The sequence below is a fragment of the Tamandua tetradactyla genome, chromosome 1 (assembly GCF_023851605.1).
Source record: "Tamandua tetradactyla isolate mTamTet1 chromosome 1, mTamTet1.pri, whole genome shotgun sequence".
Taxonomy (NCBI): Eukaryota; Metazoa; Chordata; class Mammalia; order Pilosa; family Myrmecophagidae; genus Tamandua; species Tamandua tetradactyla.
Window position 1 is genome coordinate 28,954,768 of NC_135327.1, and position 18,006 is coordinate 28,972,773.

At 41.3% G+C, this 18,006-nt stretch overlaps 1 protein-coding gene across 2 annotated transcripts in view; it reads right to left on the reverse strand.

The window, feature by feature from the left end:
- Positions 1–17,727, reverse strand: part of CASS4 (Cas scaffold protein family member 4) — a 41,340-nt gene extending 23,613 nt beyond the window's left edge. The window contains exons 1-2 of one of the 2 annotated variants that reach the window (XM_077113357.1): positions 17,218–17,727; positions 16,586–16,743 (exon numbers count right to left, since the gene is read on the reverse strand). In XM_077113357.1, the coding sequence (XP_076969472.1) occupies positions 16,586–16,603 (18 nt within the window). In that variant the 5' untranslated portion in view covers positions 16,604–16,743; positions 17,218–17,727. Of the gene's footprint in view, positions 1–5,732; positions 6,629–16,585; positions 16,744–17,217 lie in introns of those variants that run through there. The other variant, XM_077113365.1, reaches the window with a different exon arrangement.
- Positions 17,728–18,006: the final 279 nt, after the last annotated feature.

Genomic DNA, 18,006 nt, shown 5'->3' on the forward strand with positions numbered 1-18,006 from the left:
ATGGAAGAAAGGGTCTTAATTTCCAAAAAGGACCTTTCTCCCAAATGCCCATCTTCAGACAACAGCTGGAGAGGGGGAAAGGAGACAAGAGGAGGCATTTGGAAGGGAGAGTGGAGGTGGGGGAGAGGTTGAAGTTTGTAGAAACAAAGGCAAAGCCTAAGAGATTGAGAGATTGCCTGCCATCAGGGTGGTGAGCTCTGATAGGGAGGCATTTACACAATTGCCAGAATAACAGTGTGTGCATCTATATTCATCAGCCATGAGCCTGGGAGTGCAGAGGAAGGAGTAGTTCACTACAATTGGAGCAATCTGGAAAGCCATTAATCATTCATTCACCTACCAAGATTGCATTGAGCATCCTCTACAGGCTGAGGGCTCTGCTAGAGACCGAGGGGTGCACTGAGCAGATCCTGGTCTCCTGACACTTACAATCCAGTGGTGGAGACAAATTCCAATCAAATATTCACAGAAACAAATATAGGGTTTCTACTTAAAGGAACATATAGGAAGTAATGAACACTTATGAGTCGCGTTGGGAAGCGGTGGTGGGTGAGGCACTGGGGAAGGTTTCTCTGAGAAAGTGGCTGTGGAAGCAGAGATCTGGGAGCGAGTAGGCATTAGTCGGATCAAGAGTTGGGGAAAGAACATCCAGGCAGAGGAAGCATGTGTGTGTTTGTGGGTGAAGTATGTGGTGAGTTGGAGGAACTGAAAAAAAGACCAGGCTTGCTGGAGGCTCTTGGTAAACAAAGGCTCTGGGTCTTGATTTATATGTTGGCTGCTATTTATAAGGGTTGTTGGTTGGAGAACAGATTGGAGGGGACAAGTTAGAAACCCAAGAGGCTAATCAGAGCCAATTATCCAGCCCAGGTGGCATGGATGACAGTGGAGGCTGGGTTTAGAATAGCTGTAGATAGGAGTTGGAGAAGGAATGGATGTAGCCTTTGAGCTGAGCTTTCAAAGAGGAGGATTGTGTGCTAGAGAAAGGAGGAGGGAATGCTACTAAATGGACTAGGATAAGTGAGGGGAGAGAGTAAATTCAGTTTGTATACATTCCGTTTTGAGCTAGTAGAGTTTTCTGCTTCTCTTTATCGCTATTACTAGGATGGTAATCCCCTCTCTGGGCGGGGATGGTGGGCTCAGTTCCTCAGTGACGGCACCCACGCTGACTCTCCAAGAGCCCGGCTTGCCTCTGTGCTTTCCTTTCCATTAAAAATTTTTTTTCCATTTACTTGAAAGACAAAGCTACAGAAACTCTTCAGTGTTAGAGCTGGAGAAGAGCCACAGTGGGAGAGTGTGTGTGTGGGGGTGGCGGGGCGGAGGTTGGACATATTTATCCTGGTAGCCCTAATTTAGAGCTTTGAGGACCTGAGGCTAGGAGCATTTAACACCAGCCCTCTGCTGGGGTTGTAGCTGCCCCTCCCTAATTTACTTTACAAACCAAAGTTAATAGCCAGGCCCCCCCTTCAGCTCCGCCCCAAGCATTTTTGCCCACTGCAGGGCTCCTGTAATGAGCAATGTTTGCTCTGAAGCTCCCCTTTGGGTTACCCTCGACTCTTCCCATGCTTTGCCTCTCAGTCTGAGGCTTTCTCTGCCCTATTCAACTCCTTCCTTCTCTCCTTTCACAGGGGCCAGATCAGCAATGCAGCCCAACCACGTTTTCTCTTTTTGTCATACACAGGTGCTCCCCCCACCAAAAAAAAAAAAAAAAAGAAAGAAATCAAAACAAAACCAACAACCACATGAAAAACAAAAGAAAAAAAACTTCTCGTACTCCCAGGTGAAAAAAAAAGTTAATATCCAGGGCATAGGAGAGAGAAGTCATGCAGTGGTTTCCTTCAAGGGAGCTCAGAATAACATTATTTGGGGGGGAAAGTCAATCAAGCCAGGAGGTCAGCTCCCACAGCAGGGGAGAGTAAATAATTAAGTGCCCAGATGAGCAGTACAGACTGTAAATACAGAGGGCGTCCTCAGGGGGAAGCAGGTGGGGTCAAGTATCTCTGAAAGCTGAGGAACGCAATGCCATGAGAAGTATTTTTCTTTTACTAAAATCTTTCCTTGAAAACTGTCTATGTTTAATATTTGAGCTTCCTTCTCACAGATTCCATGGCTTACTTCCACGATTTGTCTTAGTTTTAGGGAAGGTGACAGAATTGTTCCTACTTCTCCTCTGAGGGACATGAGAAAAGGTTACTTGTACGAAAACCATGATTATTTTTAAGCCTATACTGTTATTTGACAAATCCTTTGATGTGTGGGAAATGGGAAACTCTGAAGCTCATGAAGGGTTTTCCTTGATGGAGGAACTTTTACTTTGTGATCAATGAAATATTCTCGTTTTAAAATATTCTGTTATTTTGAGGGAGCTGAGCACAGACTCAAATGCGTGGAGTAAATGTGGAATGGAGAAAGCTCTTTGATCATTTTTAAGGGCAACTGTCTCTCCTTAGATGTACTGGGAAGTATTTTTGTATTATACTTTGTATAATACTATCTTTGTATTATGTAAATACAAAGATAGGCTAGCAGAGATCAAGGCAAAGAGAAGAGTGTTATCTCTTGGCTTATGAGTATTTATTTTCCATCGATTTTTGAAAGCGTGTTAAAACAAATGAAAAGTTTCTGAAAGCATAAGAAAAATCCCCTCACCATCTCTTGTTTTTTTTCCCACCCACATTCTCCAAAAAGGGAAGAGACAAGAGGAGGAGGGACAACCCACAGAAGAAGCAAAGTATCTACACTACACTTCTTTTATGAGAGATTTTTGATGGGAAACAACATTCTGGGAGGTAACTTCTGGAATTCAATAGAAAGATTAGACAGGCATCAAAAATGTTTTAAGGAGTCACAGCAACCCCACCTAACAATACGGATGTTTTCCATGCTGTGTGTCAGCTAATATTGTTTTCCTAAAATTAATCAAAGAGAAAAAGCATCCACTTTAGTCTTTTTTTTTTTTTTAGGTCTGGATGAAACCAGACAATTTGACCCAAAAGGAATGCCAGTGGTGCTTCAAGAATCAGGAACCATGCTTTGTTTTGTTTTGTTTTGTTTTGTCTACTATTTAACTGATGCCTGCACATAAATAAGGAGGGCTCATGCTTTTGCACTGTGTGCCAGGCACTGCAAGAAGTAATTTACGTGATCTCACTTGCTGGTCACAACTCAACGAAGCAGGTGCTAATATCCCATTTAAGAGATGAGGAAGCTAAGGCCCACAAAAGAGTGAGCAGCCTAAGGTGGTCCAGCCAGCAAGGGACAGGGTTAAGATTAGAACACAGGCAGTGACTCAAACATGTGCCCTTATAGCCTACCATCTGCACTGCTTAGCACAGGATCCACTGCAGGATGATATGTGCCTCTGACAGATATCTGATGAGTCCGTAACAAGAATTCCTCCTGAGAGAGGGGTGCTGAGCTGATGAAGACATTTTAACTCAGCTGGATAAGTTGTATGGTTGTTTACCAGAAATTGATTCTGCACCGAAAATACCTGAGGAAGCCTAAACGTAATCACTGGTAAATAATGATACATTTGCACAATGGAATACCACACAGCCATCAAGAAGCACGAGGTACAATTTAGATGAGTTGAAATGGAACCATCTCCAAAATATGGTATTGCATTTTTTAAAAAAGAAAAAGATGAGAAACTGTGTATATGGCATGTTCCCACTTATGCCTAGAAGATATGGGGGGACTAGGGAGCCCCCTCTGGGCATGGTAATAGGTGTCTATGGAACTAGAAATTTGAGGTGGCAGGAAAACACATTTTCAGTTCAATGTTCATTTGCACAGTTTGGATTTTAAACCACACTGCTTTTTCAATATACAAAATCTATTTTTTTAAATGAAGAATTCAGTTCTGTTGGAAAAAGAAAATGATTTCTGCCTTGCTGAACTTAAGCAACTACTTTTCATTATGGCCCAATCCCTTCCTAGTCCTGGCTTTGATAGAAAGGCGCCTCAACTCAGAGTCAATCTTAACCTTATCAGACTGTACCTTGCCACACAAAAAAGCAATATTGTTCACATCCTGAGAAACCTGTCATGAACTTCAGTTCCAGGACGATTAGCAGCATAAAAATGCTACTCAACAGCATGGATGCCCATTGTCCAAAGACTCGTACCATGTATAGCACAGAAGGTCCTGAAAAGGGCTTGAGCAGGCTCTGAGACCCAGCTGATTCTATTTCTTTCTCCCCGGCTTCTTGAAACACAGCATTTATGCACATAGAGAAGGTAACAACTTTTCATTTAATTAAACAGGGTCATAGGGTAGATGTATTAACAATCACAGAACTTTAAGCTTTAAGGGTTTGTCTGGCAAATTAGGGAGGCATTGAATGCGTGTGCAAGCAATGTGTGTGTGTGTGTGAGACTCACTGTCCTTCCCTCCACTGCATGGCCTTCCCCTCCTCGCCCCCACCCCCTCCTTCACCTTAGCCAGGTGCAGAATGATCGGGGACCTGGGTACAAACATCCTGACCAGACGGAAGGGCCCTCATGGTGGGACTTGCTGTCAACATCCAGAATTAGGTGACGTAGTAACAGGACTTTGTAGCCATGTGTTGTCAATGTGTGACATTGAGGAAAATATTAATAACAACCATTTGTCCACTTTCCTCCCAGGTGGAACTGTACCTGGGAGATCTACAGTTGAAAAGGGAGAGCCAGTCAACCAGCACATCTCCTTCTTCTCTCTCTCTTACTTCTCATTCATTTCTCTCCCTATCCCACCCTCCTTTTCCTTAGCCAATACCTGCCTTCCTTTTGTCTTTTCATCTTTCTCTCCTCTTTAATCACTTCCCTTTGAAATTATTTTCCAAGAAAGGACTCATTATATTAAACTTTGATTTCCCCTCACGAATTTCAGTAGCTTTTCATATTCACATTTACATTTAAAAGTAAAATTCCAACAATTTTGGGGAACAAAGTCACTTAAAGAAAAATGGTATGGTATTTCATAACCAGAACTTGCCCTTAGAATTTGCAACTATATTAAATTATTTTCCTTTCATTTGTCATGCCTAATGTAGTGAGAGAATAAGTTTACAGTTTTGGAAATCCTGAAACAGCATTGCTTCAATAATCTGCATTTCATTATCAGACATATTTAGAATTTTTAAAATGAGGTGACAGCTAATTAATTTCTTGCACATCCTGAATTATAAAGGAGAATTCTTTTTCTTGAAGCTATTTATAAATAAAACTTAATAAGTTAAATGCTGAAGGAATACTGCTGTCTTCTTTTCATGATTAAGACTGATTTGCCAAATAAGCCAAGAAGATAATTGAGCTTCTGCTTTAGCTACCCCTGTGAAAAAGTTGAAAATTCTTGAAAGAAAGGCTCCAAAATATGTGGAAAATAACCTAAAGTCGCTGAACTGAACATGAGATACTGAAACTCTCTTTCCCCAATAACTTTGATGCTTAAAGTAAGATTTAAGCTTATAAAAAAAAACAACTTAATTGTGAAGAACATATTTTTTAAAAAAACAGCATACAAATTCTCTCTTTTTTTTGTTTTAAAACCTGGGACATAAAACGCCTTTCAAATGTTTCCAGTTGTGTCATAGTTATTTGAAAAACATCATTACTGCCTTCCTTAATTTAGGGAGAAAATTTTGAAATAAGTTAAGGACTGCTTTATAGGATTAATTCAGAGTCCCAAGCAATCAAACAGTTGTAGAAAAGAGATGTCCGGAGAGAGAAACTCAGGTATTCACACTCACCTTCATCTTGCTCCTTTAAAGAAATTATTTTTCAAGGGGACTATTCCATATACTGGGAAACACCAGCAGAAACCGCTTCTGAAGAGAGAACTCCTTCTGTGGTAGTCAGTGCTGGAATCTGTGGGGTTTGAGGTTCCACTTGCCCTGAACGGTTCCCTCCTGCAGCTGTCCACGCTGACCCATCTGGACTGAGATGGGTCACTGTGGAATGCAGTTCCACACTGCATTCTCTAGGACATTCCCTCTCGTCCCCTCCCATCTACTGCTTGCCAGTAGCCACAAAGAGAGGAGGGTTTATCTCGAGGCCATCGTGAACCCAAAAGGAAATAAACCTGGCTAACTTGTCCTTGTGAGCAGTGGATGAAAGAAAAAGAAAAAAAAAAAACTTTTTTGTACTTCCTGGCTTTTCCTGACACCTCTAAAACCGACCCTGCGAAGAAACAGAAACCTTAAGTGATTTCTCCTCAGTCCAGCTTTTGAATTCTTTCACATTGTTCAGATGAAAAACTTGTGTATTACGGGGATTTTTGTCACCGCAGAAGGTACTACTTACTGATGGGACTTGGAGGATGAGGCTGTGTCCAGAAAAAGTTCCAGAGCCCACCAGTGGAAAGGAAATGTTTTCTCCCCTGATGCCTGAATGCCCTGGCTTTCCAGTGGGTTTAGATCTTGGTCAGATCAGCTTGCTTGAATATACTTCCTCTGTTCATGGCGACCTTGCCAAAACGCACTTCTAGTGATTCACGGATCAAGAATTATTCACCGAGTGCCTCCTGCGAGTCTGAGAATGTGTGCCGGCAAACGAGGTCCTTTGATCTGTGCGCAGGGTTGAAATAACGCTGCAGCAAACCAGCCTGGGCCTTCTGATCACTATACCAAACTGTATTCTCGAGTTAGTAGTGCCCAAGACCTCCCAGCAGGTTAAAAACTTAGAGCCTTCCCCAGCTCTGACAGCTCCTTCTGATCTAGACCTTGGTTTTTGGGGTCTAGGATGTTCAGTTTGGGAAAGAGAGGGGTGGGGAGGAATATGGAGTCAAGGGGAACAGGTGAAAACTTGGCCCTATTCTGACTCCCCCAGCATGAGGGCAGGGGACTGAGGATTTTTCTGGGCCTCAGTTTTCTCATCTGAAAAGTGAGGTCGCTTTGTAGGGCAACCTCACCTTTAGCAAAACCCCATTTAGCAAAACCCTGCATTTTGCATGGCTTCTTTTCTTATTCTTACCTCTTAATTCATGAATGTAATCAGAGAAATTAAAAAGGAAAGAAAGGTCTCTGGACCAGATAAGCCCTGAAATGCAGAGGGGCCAACCCTTTCAGAACATCAACTAGTTCCATCCCCCCATCCCATATTATTGATAGCCCTTTCCAACACGAAATAGTTAGTATGGGCATAGCCCAAATACCCCTGAAGAGTGGAAGAAAGATCAAAGGTGATGGTGGAATTATACAGAGAAGGTAGGGCTTAACAAATGAGTATGAGGGGTGCACAGGTAGTTCAGTGGTAGAATTTTTGCCTGCCACATGGGAGGCCTGGGTTTGATTCTCAGCCCATGTACTTCCCCAAAACAAGCAAACCAAACAAACAAAAATTCAACAATAGGTGCTGCAGTAACAGGATATATACATGGAAAAAGAATGAAATATGACCCCTGCTGTACAGCATACAAAAACAGAAACAAACAAACAAAAATCCAAATGAGTATGAGTGCTGAATCATTATACTGATATTTCTCTTAGTCTCCAGTACCTTAGAGCAGCTAGAAATAAAAGCTTAAAGTTGTGGAATTGTAACCATACCAAACTCCGAAATCTGTTCTACAACTAATTGTTGCGATGTACTTTGAAATTTATTGCTTTTATGTATATATGTTATTTAAAGAGAAGGAGGAGTATAACAGAGAAGATAGGCCTTAACAAATAGGTATGACTGCTGAATCATTATATTTATATTTCTGTTGATCTCCAGTGTCTTGGAACAGCTAGACGAAAAAACAAAAAATCGTGGAACTATAACCCATACAAAACTTTAAAATCTGTTCTATAACTGCTTGTTAAAATGTACTTCGATATTTATTGCTTTTTTTGTATACATGTTATGTTTCACACACAAAAAACGTTAACAATAAATATCTTTTATTCCAAAAAAAAGAATAATGAAAACTAATTTGGGTTTAAGAAAAAGAATAGAAAAGAAATGGTAGGTTATTTTCCTTTCATTCTTTCTTTTTTTGAAGGGAAAGGGAGAGGAAAGGCATGGAGATGGAAGGTGTTTTATGTTATTTGATTGGTCATAAGCAATTATACCAGTTCCCATCAGGAGAGAGCTTTGTCTAAGACAAGCTTCATGTATCCAGCATGATTTCTGCCATACCCATTTGTCACTTGCACATTTTTTTTAACTTAAATTTAAGATATTAAATTGAGCCAATTTTTTTTTTTTAAAGATTCACTCTAAGCAATACTAGCTATAAATTACGGGTTTAACATACTAGTTTTAGTTTTTTCCTAATGCCCATTAAAATACATAGCTAATGTAAAAAAAAAAAGTTCTATCTGAATTTGAGTATCACCTAAAAGCATCTTGTATATCATCCATAAAATTCCCTGATTTTTTTCATCTGAATGATCAGGAAGAATTTGAAGCTGGTTCCACCTGTTTAATATATCACAGATAAATAAGTGAAGGTTTAGGCTTGTTTACTGATTTCTCCATTTTTTCCAGGGTCATTTTTAGAGGTATTAGGAAAGCAAGGTGCTGCCTTGTTATTTAAGTTTTCTTTCTCTCATTCTCTTAGCATTTATTTCAGGTCACTGGATTTACTCATCTTTGTTGATAATGGACCTCTCTTTTAAGCCTCCAGCTAATTAAATTGAACATCACTCATTGCAGAAGGCATTGTCCTTAGCTGACTATAGATGTAATCAGCCATAGATGAGTTTCACAAGCTAATGATTCAAGTTCACAACAACACAATGAGGCACCATCACCTGGCCAAATTGACACCTGAACTTAACTACCACAATGTATTTCATAACAGATGGAAAATTTCAGGGATTATTTCCTCCATTATTCTGCTCCTTTTCCCTTCTCTTTCCCTTCTGGGACACCCATATCATGTATATTCATGTGCTTCATGTTGTCATTCAATTTCCTGAGACCCTGCTCATATTTTTCCATTCTTTTCTCTATCTTTTCTGTGTTGGATTTCAGATGTCCTGTCCTCTAGTTCACTAATCCTTTTTTCTGCCTCTTTAAACCCATTGTTGGTCTCCATTTCTTTTTCATTTCTTCTTTTGTGCCTTTTATTTCCATATGTTTTGCAATTGTTTTTTCAAACTTTCAAGTTCTTCTTTATGTTCGCCCAATGTCTTCCTTATATCCTTCATCTCTTTTGCCATATCCTCCCTTAACTTGTTCATTTGATTTTTGATGAGATTTTGCATGTCTGTTCGAACATCCTGAATTAGTTGTTTCAGCTCCTGTATCTCATCTGAAATGTTGGCTTGTTCCTTTGGGCCTTGGCTTCAGTTTTTCTAGTATGAACTGTTATTTTGTGTTGGCATCTGGGCATTTGATTTCCTTAATTAGTCTATTCTGGAGGTTGTTTTCACTCTTTTACCTAGGGTTTTCTTTTTGTATGGCTTTCTTCTCTATCTGTTCTTTGGTATTAGAGATGTTCTAGATTTCTAGCATACGTTTTGTTTAAGTGATCAGAATTTTTCAGCTCTTGTTTTTCTGTTTCTTGCCTTGCCTATATGGAGACTGTTTTTTTGAGGAGGGTTTCCTCAGATTGATCAGCCGCAGTCAGATTTTCCCATACCAGACAGGCCCATGTCTCAGGAGGAGAGAGTAGCCAGTATCAAGTTTCCCTAAGGGTGAGACTCAGCAGGTTGTCAGACTTTCCTATGAAGCCTCTAGACTCTATGCTTTTCCTATCCTGCCCAGCATGTAGAACTTTTCTACCTGCAGCTTCCCAACAGTATAAAGCGATGCAGTGCCTTTAATTTCAGCAGCCTTTCCCTGTCAATGGTGTGGTTAAGGCAAAGGCTGAGGCAGAGGGTGGGCTTTGGAGGCTTCAATTTTCCAGGCCCTGGGGCCTGAATTCCCTGAAGGAGCCCTTTCAGTTGATCTGGGCCCCAACCCTTTTTCTTGGGGAAGATAAAACCTTTAGGGAAGTAACCCTATTCACCTATTTACTTTGTCTCTCAGACATACCTTAGTTCTGCCGTTGCCTGGAGCAGTGCAGGAGCCTGAGAGTGCTAGCAGTTTTATGTAATGAGTTGTTAAGAAGCTAACCCCTGCTGAGTTTGCCAATCAAGAGCTGGAGTTGGTATAATGTTCTATGTGTCACCAGGCTCTACATGCTCCCTTTTCTTGGGCCCAGCCCTTTTCCTGTATTTTGTGCTGTCCAACTAAAAAAGCCTCTTTTTAAAAAAATTTTCTACCAGCCCCACCCCCCTCTCTGCTGGTTCTTTTAGTGGTTACTCCAAGTTTATCTGTGCTCAGGGCCTATTTTCAGCAGTCAGAATTTGTTAATTAATTCCACAATTGGAGCTTGGTTGAGCTAATTCCTTGCTACTAGTAAAGTCTGTTTCCTTTCCCCTGGGGGAATCAGCCTGCTGTGCACATGGGGGAGGGGTGCTGGCCTCTCTGGCTTGTGAGACTTAGAATTTGGTGTGGGATTTCAGCCATTCCATCCATTCCAGACTGGTGTACATTGTGTGTCTGGTCACTGATGTCCTCCCAGCAGTTGTTCTGTACAGTTCCTGGCTATTTACTAGCTGCTCTGGAGGATGAAGTAAATTTCACACCTTACTAGGCTGCTTTCTTATCTCAATCCCCCCACCCCAGTCCTAAAATGGCAGACTGCCTGGGCAGCTTGACCTGACAGTAACAAACAGCTCCACTCTTGATTCCAAGGAAAAACAACAATTTAAAGAAAAAGAATAATATTACATTCATTAACTTCCCTAAACTCATGGAGAAATTCTCTCAGGGTGGGGAGATGAATAGCCCAGGATTGCCTAGTGGTCTGCACACATCTCCTCAAGGAGTTTTAAGAGCGTGCAGGACCCCTAATATGAGGGTCTGGAGCTGATGCCCCGGGCACAGGACGACATACTTTATGCTTTAAATCTTAACTCTATCCTCACATGTGTATGTAAGAGTCCTCTTCCCCTGAACACATGGTTTATGAACAATAGATTTGGAAGTGGTTCTTAAAAAATTTAATTCCCCTTTTTGCAACTCATGTCAGAGTCTTCTAATATCACCCTTTCCGGCATCTTTTTCCCCAGCCTCCCACCATACTCCTTTTAAGTTCTTTCCCCCTCCAGCTTATCATTTCCTCCCTTAGTCATAGCAGCTCCCAGATGACTGCAGTATGTTACTTTGGTTGCTTCCCTATTCCATTATCATGCTGGCCACTCTCTTTTAGATAGTCTTTTGGCAGACTCTTTTTTGGGGTGTAGTGGTGGTGTTCTGTTAAGCTTTTTTTTTTTTTTAAGTGAGCTTTATTAGAAATAAAATGTTAAGGGAAGAGGGGCTATTGAACAAGGACAAGAACAATGATCATGTAATTTTTTAAAAATTAACTAGAATGACAATTCATTGACTATTGTAAGAGGGGACCAGACACTTTTATCTTTTGTGACCAGACCTTCTATCATTTAAAATAATATGTGGCATGTTGTAGGCACTTGGTATTTGTTGAATGAATGAAAGGCCCATATGCTGTTAAACTGAATCTATTTCCTGCTTTAGTCGCTATCTGATCACACCCAGACAATCTCAGACACCAAACATTTAATTTTTTTCAAAAGACAGAGCAGACAATTCTTCTCCATGCCCATTGAGAACAGAATGAACTATCTGAAACAGAAAGTGAAGCCATCTAGAGCTAAGTCTCCTAAATTACCTCCCTGCTTCTGGTCCTTTCTCCCTCCAGTCCATTTGAGACATAGAATCCCGAGTGATCATTTAAAAAATGTAAGTCAGATCATGCCATCTCCTGCTTTAACTGTGACAGTAGCTCCCCTTTGCAACTAGAGGTACAGGAATGTTCTTAGCACACTCTACAAGACCCTTTGTGAACAGGACCCTGCTTGCCTCTCAGATCTCTTTGCTGACCTCACATTCCCCTTGGTTCATTGGCTTCAACCACACTGGTCTTTTTACTGATACTCTGTGTTGACTTCATTCCCACTGTAGGGCCTTTGCACTTGCTGACCCCTCTGCTTGCCATGCCCTTCCCATCATGCAGGTCTCCATTCACATGTCCCCTCCACAGAGGGAACATCAGTCACCTCTATCAGATCATTCTGTTTTGTCTTCTCTATGACAGTTATGAAATCAGTGGGCCCATGTACTCATTGGCTGGCTTTCATTAGCCAGCGAAGGAGATGTGAGATTGACTATTTTTGCCATGTAGAACATTTCCTCACTGCAACATCAGCTTTGTCTTGATCACCCTGAGCCCTCAGAGCCAATAAATATTTGTTGGGTGAATGGCTAGATAACAGACAGTGACTTGTGATTCAAGTTGGGCATTGGCTCCAGGCTGTTTCTCCTTGTGACACAGGAATACAGTTGCTGGCTAAGGTCAGAGGGAGGCCATAGGTTCTTTTGACCTTGACTTCAATGACAATGGCTCAAGTCTAAGGCAACATCTGATCATGGGAGAAGGAGGGGACCTATTCTCAAAAGTTCAGATTGAGTGGTAGGTCAAGCTGGGGCCAGGCAGGGTTAGAGAGTTGAGACATTCTCTGTTCTCAGACAACTGAAAAATAGGAAGTGCTGTTCCTGCCTTCATCACAGGGCAATGTCACAAGGGCTCCACCTTTACCTTCCGTCCATCACAGGCACTAACCCAGAGCATGTACTGAACATGGGAAACATTCTGTATGTGATACCACTTGCCTTTCTTTGGCAGTGACTGAGTCCTGCTACAGGCACAAGGACAGCCTGAAATTGCTCCCACTCACAAATGAAGCCCCCCTGAGCTTTCCTCCCTAGATGCATTGAAGCAAGCCCAAGAATCCCAGCAAGCAACAGACATGAGTATCTGATGCTAGCGCAGTAGGTTGGCATCGAAACCAACCTTGGAATGCTGAAGATGTGGGGGTTTCTTTTTTTCTTTTTCTCAAATTCTTAGTCTTTAACTTGACCTTTCTTGAATGGTCTAGACCATTCCATTCAGGGATGAGATAGAAGAGAAACAAAGGATATCTGCTCTTTAATTGAGGCTGAACCTGAAATTCAGCATTCTTAAAACACAAGTACTGGTTTGGTCAGTTCTCTGGATTGGCCACCTTTCTGTGACATGATCAACATATGTGTTTGAAAACTTCTTTCAGAAAACCAGTGCGCACACACCTGTCTTAATAAAAGAAAGTATGGATTGTAAAGAAAATACTATGGAAAGTACGTTTAAAATAGAATCAGATTTCAGAAATTCTCAGAAAGCAATGGAAAACAAATGCCAATACCTATTTGACTCAGTAATCCTCCTTTAATTCTTGGACATTTAACCAAGTGAGAAAAACAACATTATGGGGCGGGGAGGGGAGGGTCTGCACCGAGATGCTAATTTCACTATCATCTCTAATGGCCCATTGCAGGTGCACATGCACACACACATCAACACATACTCTCAAAAGTAAGCACGATTTGCAACAAAGGGGATCAGATCACTAAAGTACATCAGATGCAATATCCATCATTTCAAAATGCGTTTTTGAAAGTGCCAAAAATCTAAAACAAGGACTTGCATATAATAAAATAAAAAAATCCACCTTGTTTTTTTTTTTTTTTTTTTTAAGGAAAGACAGAGAGAAGGAAGGAAGGATAGAAGGAAGGAAGGAAGGAAGAAAGGGAAACATTTTTAAACATTTTCTTGTTTTATTGTATTCTGTTTCTCCGTTTTTGTTACATGGGCTGGGGCCGGGAATCGAACCGAGGTCCTCCGGCATAGCAGGCAAGCACTTTGCCCGCTGAGCCACCGCGGCCCGCCCTCCACCTTGTTTTTGAGACCTAATTTTTCTAGTGTTTCTTGAATGGGGTTGAACATGGAGTCAAACAGCTAGTATTCAATTAGCCAGTGAAGGAGATGTGAGATTGACTATTTTTGCCATGCATAACAATTTCTATCTTCATTGCAATTGCACTGTTGGAGGCCAGTGTTTCCTATCACTAATATCATCATGTCTACTTTTCAGTTTTCTTTTCGATTTATAAAACAATTAGGGAAAAACATCATGCAACAGTCAGGTAATTACATGAATTCTGCTATGCACAAAGACAGATGCTCTCCTAACGTGGAACCATTGGTTGATAGGCCACAACACTTGGAAACAGCTCGACAGAGCAGTCGTGGTATAACGTCTGATGTGCAAAAGCCAATTTCTAGGTAGGAAAGTCTGATCTGGGAGTGCCCCTATATGAACGTGAGGGCTGCTTTAAATTTGGATGGCCCCAATCTAATGATTACCCTTTGAGCACGGTGTTACCATTTAAAAAGCAATGAAACAGCTATGTAGGCATTAAAGATAATGAGGTAGAACAATTGCGCTAGTGTGAAGTGAACTCTACCAGTAAGGGGGGAGAAGCTGAGCAATTCCTTGGTTACTCTTATTTGTGTAAAACCTGGAAGGGAAAGTATATGATCTTGTAGATGCATTGAAGTGTCTGTAGCGATGCTCCAGAGCCTGAGCTGCCTCTGGACTAGGAGTTGAAAGATGTAGATTCCTGTCTGCCCTGACACCGCCAACACTGGACAGACAGGTGTTCCCCTTTTGAGCTGAGATGATTGTTCATCTAAGACATGGGTTGGCAAACTATGGCCCGTGGGCTAAATCCGGATGACTGACATATGAGTCAAGGATGATTTTACATTTTTAAAGCATTGGTAAAACAAAGATGAATATGCCGCAGAGACCTTGTGTGGCCCTCAAAGTCTGAATTCCTAACTGATCCTTTAGGAAAGAAATTTGCTGGGCGGGCCACAGTGGCTTAGCAGGTAAGAATGCTTGCCTGCCAAGCCCGAGGCCCCGGGTTCGATTCCCGGTGCCTGCCCATGTAAAAAAAAAAAAAAAAAAAAAAAATTATAGACTAGGAAAGAAGTTTGCTAATCCCTGAAGGAAGAGTTGGAATGCAGTGAGCAGGTTAAGAGCGGGGGATCTGGGTTTAGTCTGCCTGGGTTTGATTTCTGTCACTGCCACCAAGTGCCAGCTATGACTTTGGGCAAGACAAGTAAGTCTGGTTTTCTCCTTTGTAAAGTGGGAATAAGGATGATATCTGTACCTTGTGGAGGTGTTGTGAGGATATAATGAGAAAGTACAAGTGCAGTGCTTGGTACAGGGCCTGGCACGAAAGGCCATCAGTAAGCATTAACCATTCTCATCTACACAATAGTGAAAACAGGACTTTATAGGGATGCTGGGAATATGAAATAGAATTGTGCATATTATTTCAAATTTTAATGTACTGCAAAAGCTATTTAGGCAGAATAAAAAGCACATAAATATAAAGAAGTCTAGTCATAAAAAACTAAGATATCCAGAAAAAATGTGAGCGTTATGAAGGAAAGGGAAAAGAAAGGTAATGGGCTGTTCTAGACTAAGGACCACAGAGCCAATCAGCAATGCTGTACACGACCCTGGACTGAATCCTGTGCTGGAAACACAAGCAAACAAGCAAACAAACATCAGCCCCAAAAGCCTAAACCGCCGAAAAGCTAAAATGAGTATTTTGGGGGCAGGTTGATGTGGGCTGAATAGTAGGTGTCATTATGAAATTAATGTTAAGTTTTCCTGAGTGTGAAATTGTCCACGGTTGTATAGGAGACAGTCCTTGTTCCTAGGAGATGCGTGCTGAAGTCGTTAGGGCTAAAAGGTCAGATACCGGCAATCTATTTTCAGATGGTTTGACCACAAGGAACCAAAGTTTGTGTCTGTGTCTAAACCAAAAAAAATGCATGCCCACAAAATGCCAGCAATCATTGAGTCAAGGTGAAGGATACATAGCAGTTTACTGATTTTATCCCATTTTTCCAATGGTTTGGAAATGTTCAGAGTAAACAGTTGGGGATAAAATTCTGGGGCAGCAGAGATATTTACACGCCATCCACATATAAGAGCATATCATGCCTTACTCAGCCATAAATTGCACTATGACATCTCTTATCAAATAACATAAAATTAATTCATATAAGCAAGCTCCCCATTTACTAATTGCTTCATTCTTTTTTTTTCTATTCTACTTACAGTTTAAAAAGGGTGTAACAAGATCAGAAATATTAACTTTGCACGTCACTTTCCTTGCCACCAAGTAACTTTTTTTTCTGGTAGCCAGTTCCACTTTTGAAATAGCAATTCTTTTTGATTCATGACACAGACCTGAGGTTTGTATGAAATTTCCATCTCTGTTCACACACATCAATACAAAAGTTAAGGTGAAAATAGCAGGCAGGGTGCCTGCTGTGGACTCAGCTCTGGAGGCTGAAGCATGCAGGCTGGGCTCTGCTCTTGAGTAGCAAGTACAGAAATCAATCAGAGGACCTTGTGAGTCTCCTGAGGGTCATTGGGGTTCAGAGAAAGGAGAGGTCAGGGTGGGTAGAGGTAGATTTGCCTCTTGCTCAAAAAGTTTGTTACGGGCAATGGATGCCAAATGATGGATTTTGTTGTCCCCCAAATAAGCCGGTTTCTACTAGAAAGCAACTTTCACCAATCTCTGAATTAAATAGTTAGGGAGCTTTCCCACACTTAAGCTTACACTATACACACATCCACCCTTAGGCTAACCTGGAACCCCTAACCACGACGATTAGGTGCCCGGATAGCACGCCGTCACTCACCTTGCACGTGCCATCCATGGTACTTGTCCCTTTCACGTTGCTGATGTGAAGCTGCTTCTTTGAGCGCTGCGGCTGATATCTCTGGGCTCAGAGGTGGATTATGCAACCTCACGGCATGTTTGTGACCGGTTCTCAGAAACGGAATTCTATGTAGCTACCTGATAACATATGGGAAATTGTCAAAAAGATTTTCCCAGTGGGCTCGTTTGCTGCAAAGCACGATAAAAATAAAATGGAAGGGATGAAGAAAGGGGCACTAGAAATTCAGGGCACATTCATTCCTTAGAGTCTGACATCTCAGTATGTCTTTAGTAGAGATTGTCACACATTTGATGTACAAAACCACAAAAGACGGAAAAAAAAAAGACTTCTGCTTTATAGGGTGAAGTTCCTACTTAAAAAAGTTCAGTGTAAGAACGCACAGCAAAGTATGGTTGGGCAGATAATTAAAAATTATTGGCAAAGCCCCTTGAGGGACTGGAGGAAGAAAATGGGTCTGTTAAACTTTCCTACGGGGAAAACTCCTGGGTACTGTCTCAAACATTGGGGACCCCCAAGTCGATAGGGCAAGCCCTTGATCTTGAAGCTTGTTCTTACAAAACTTATTTCTTTAATGGAGAAGTTTAGCCTACCTATAGTTATGCCTAAGAGTTGCTTCTAGGAAACTTCTTTTATTGTCCAGAAGTGGCTTCTCTCTCTCTCTCTCTCTCTAAGCCCAACTCTGCAAGTAAAATCATTACCCTCCTCGCTAGGTGGGACATGACATCCAGAGGTGAAAGTCTCCCTGGCAACGTGGAATGTGACTCCCAGAGATGAGCCTGCCCCTGGCACTGTGGGATCAACAATGCCTTCCTCAACAAAGGGGGAAAAGAAATGTAACAAAATAAGGTATCAGTAGCTAAGGGAGTTCTCAAATGGAGTTGAGAGGCTACTCTGAAGGTTATTTTTATGCAAGTTTCAGCTAGATATTGCTGATTACCATTGTGTGCCAAATCCCAACCAAAATCACTCCTTTTAACATAGGGCTCGTTTTAACCTAGGGCTCTAATTGAGATTCTACAAAAGTGTCACACACTAATATTAATTTCCAGAAACCTACAACCTCCTGATGATTCCTAGACCAGATAAGTTCTGAAACCCAGTTCCATTCCCCATCCTATGTTATCAATACCCCTTTCTGACATGAAAAAGTAAGATTGAGCATAGTCCAAATACCCCTGATAATTGGGAGAAGGATCAAAGAAAACAGAGGAGTTATAACAGAAAAGATAGGCTTTAACAAATGAGTATGACTGCTGAATCATCATATTGGTATTTCTTTCAATCTCCAGTGTTTTGGAGCAGTTAGAAAGAAAAGCCTGAACTTGAGGAACTATAACCCATACAAATACTGAAATCTGTTCTATAACCACTTGTTACAA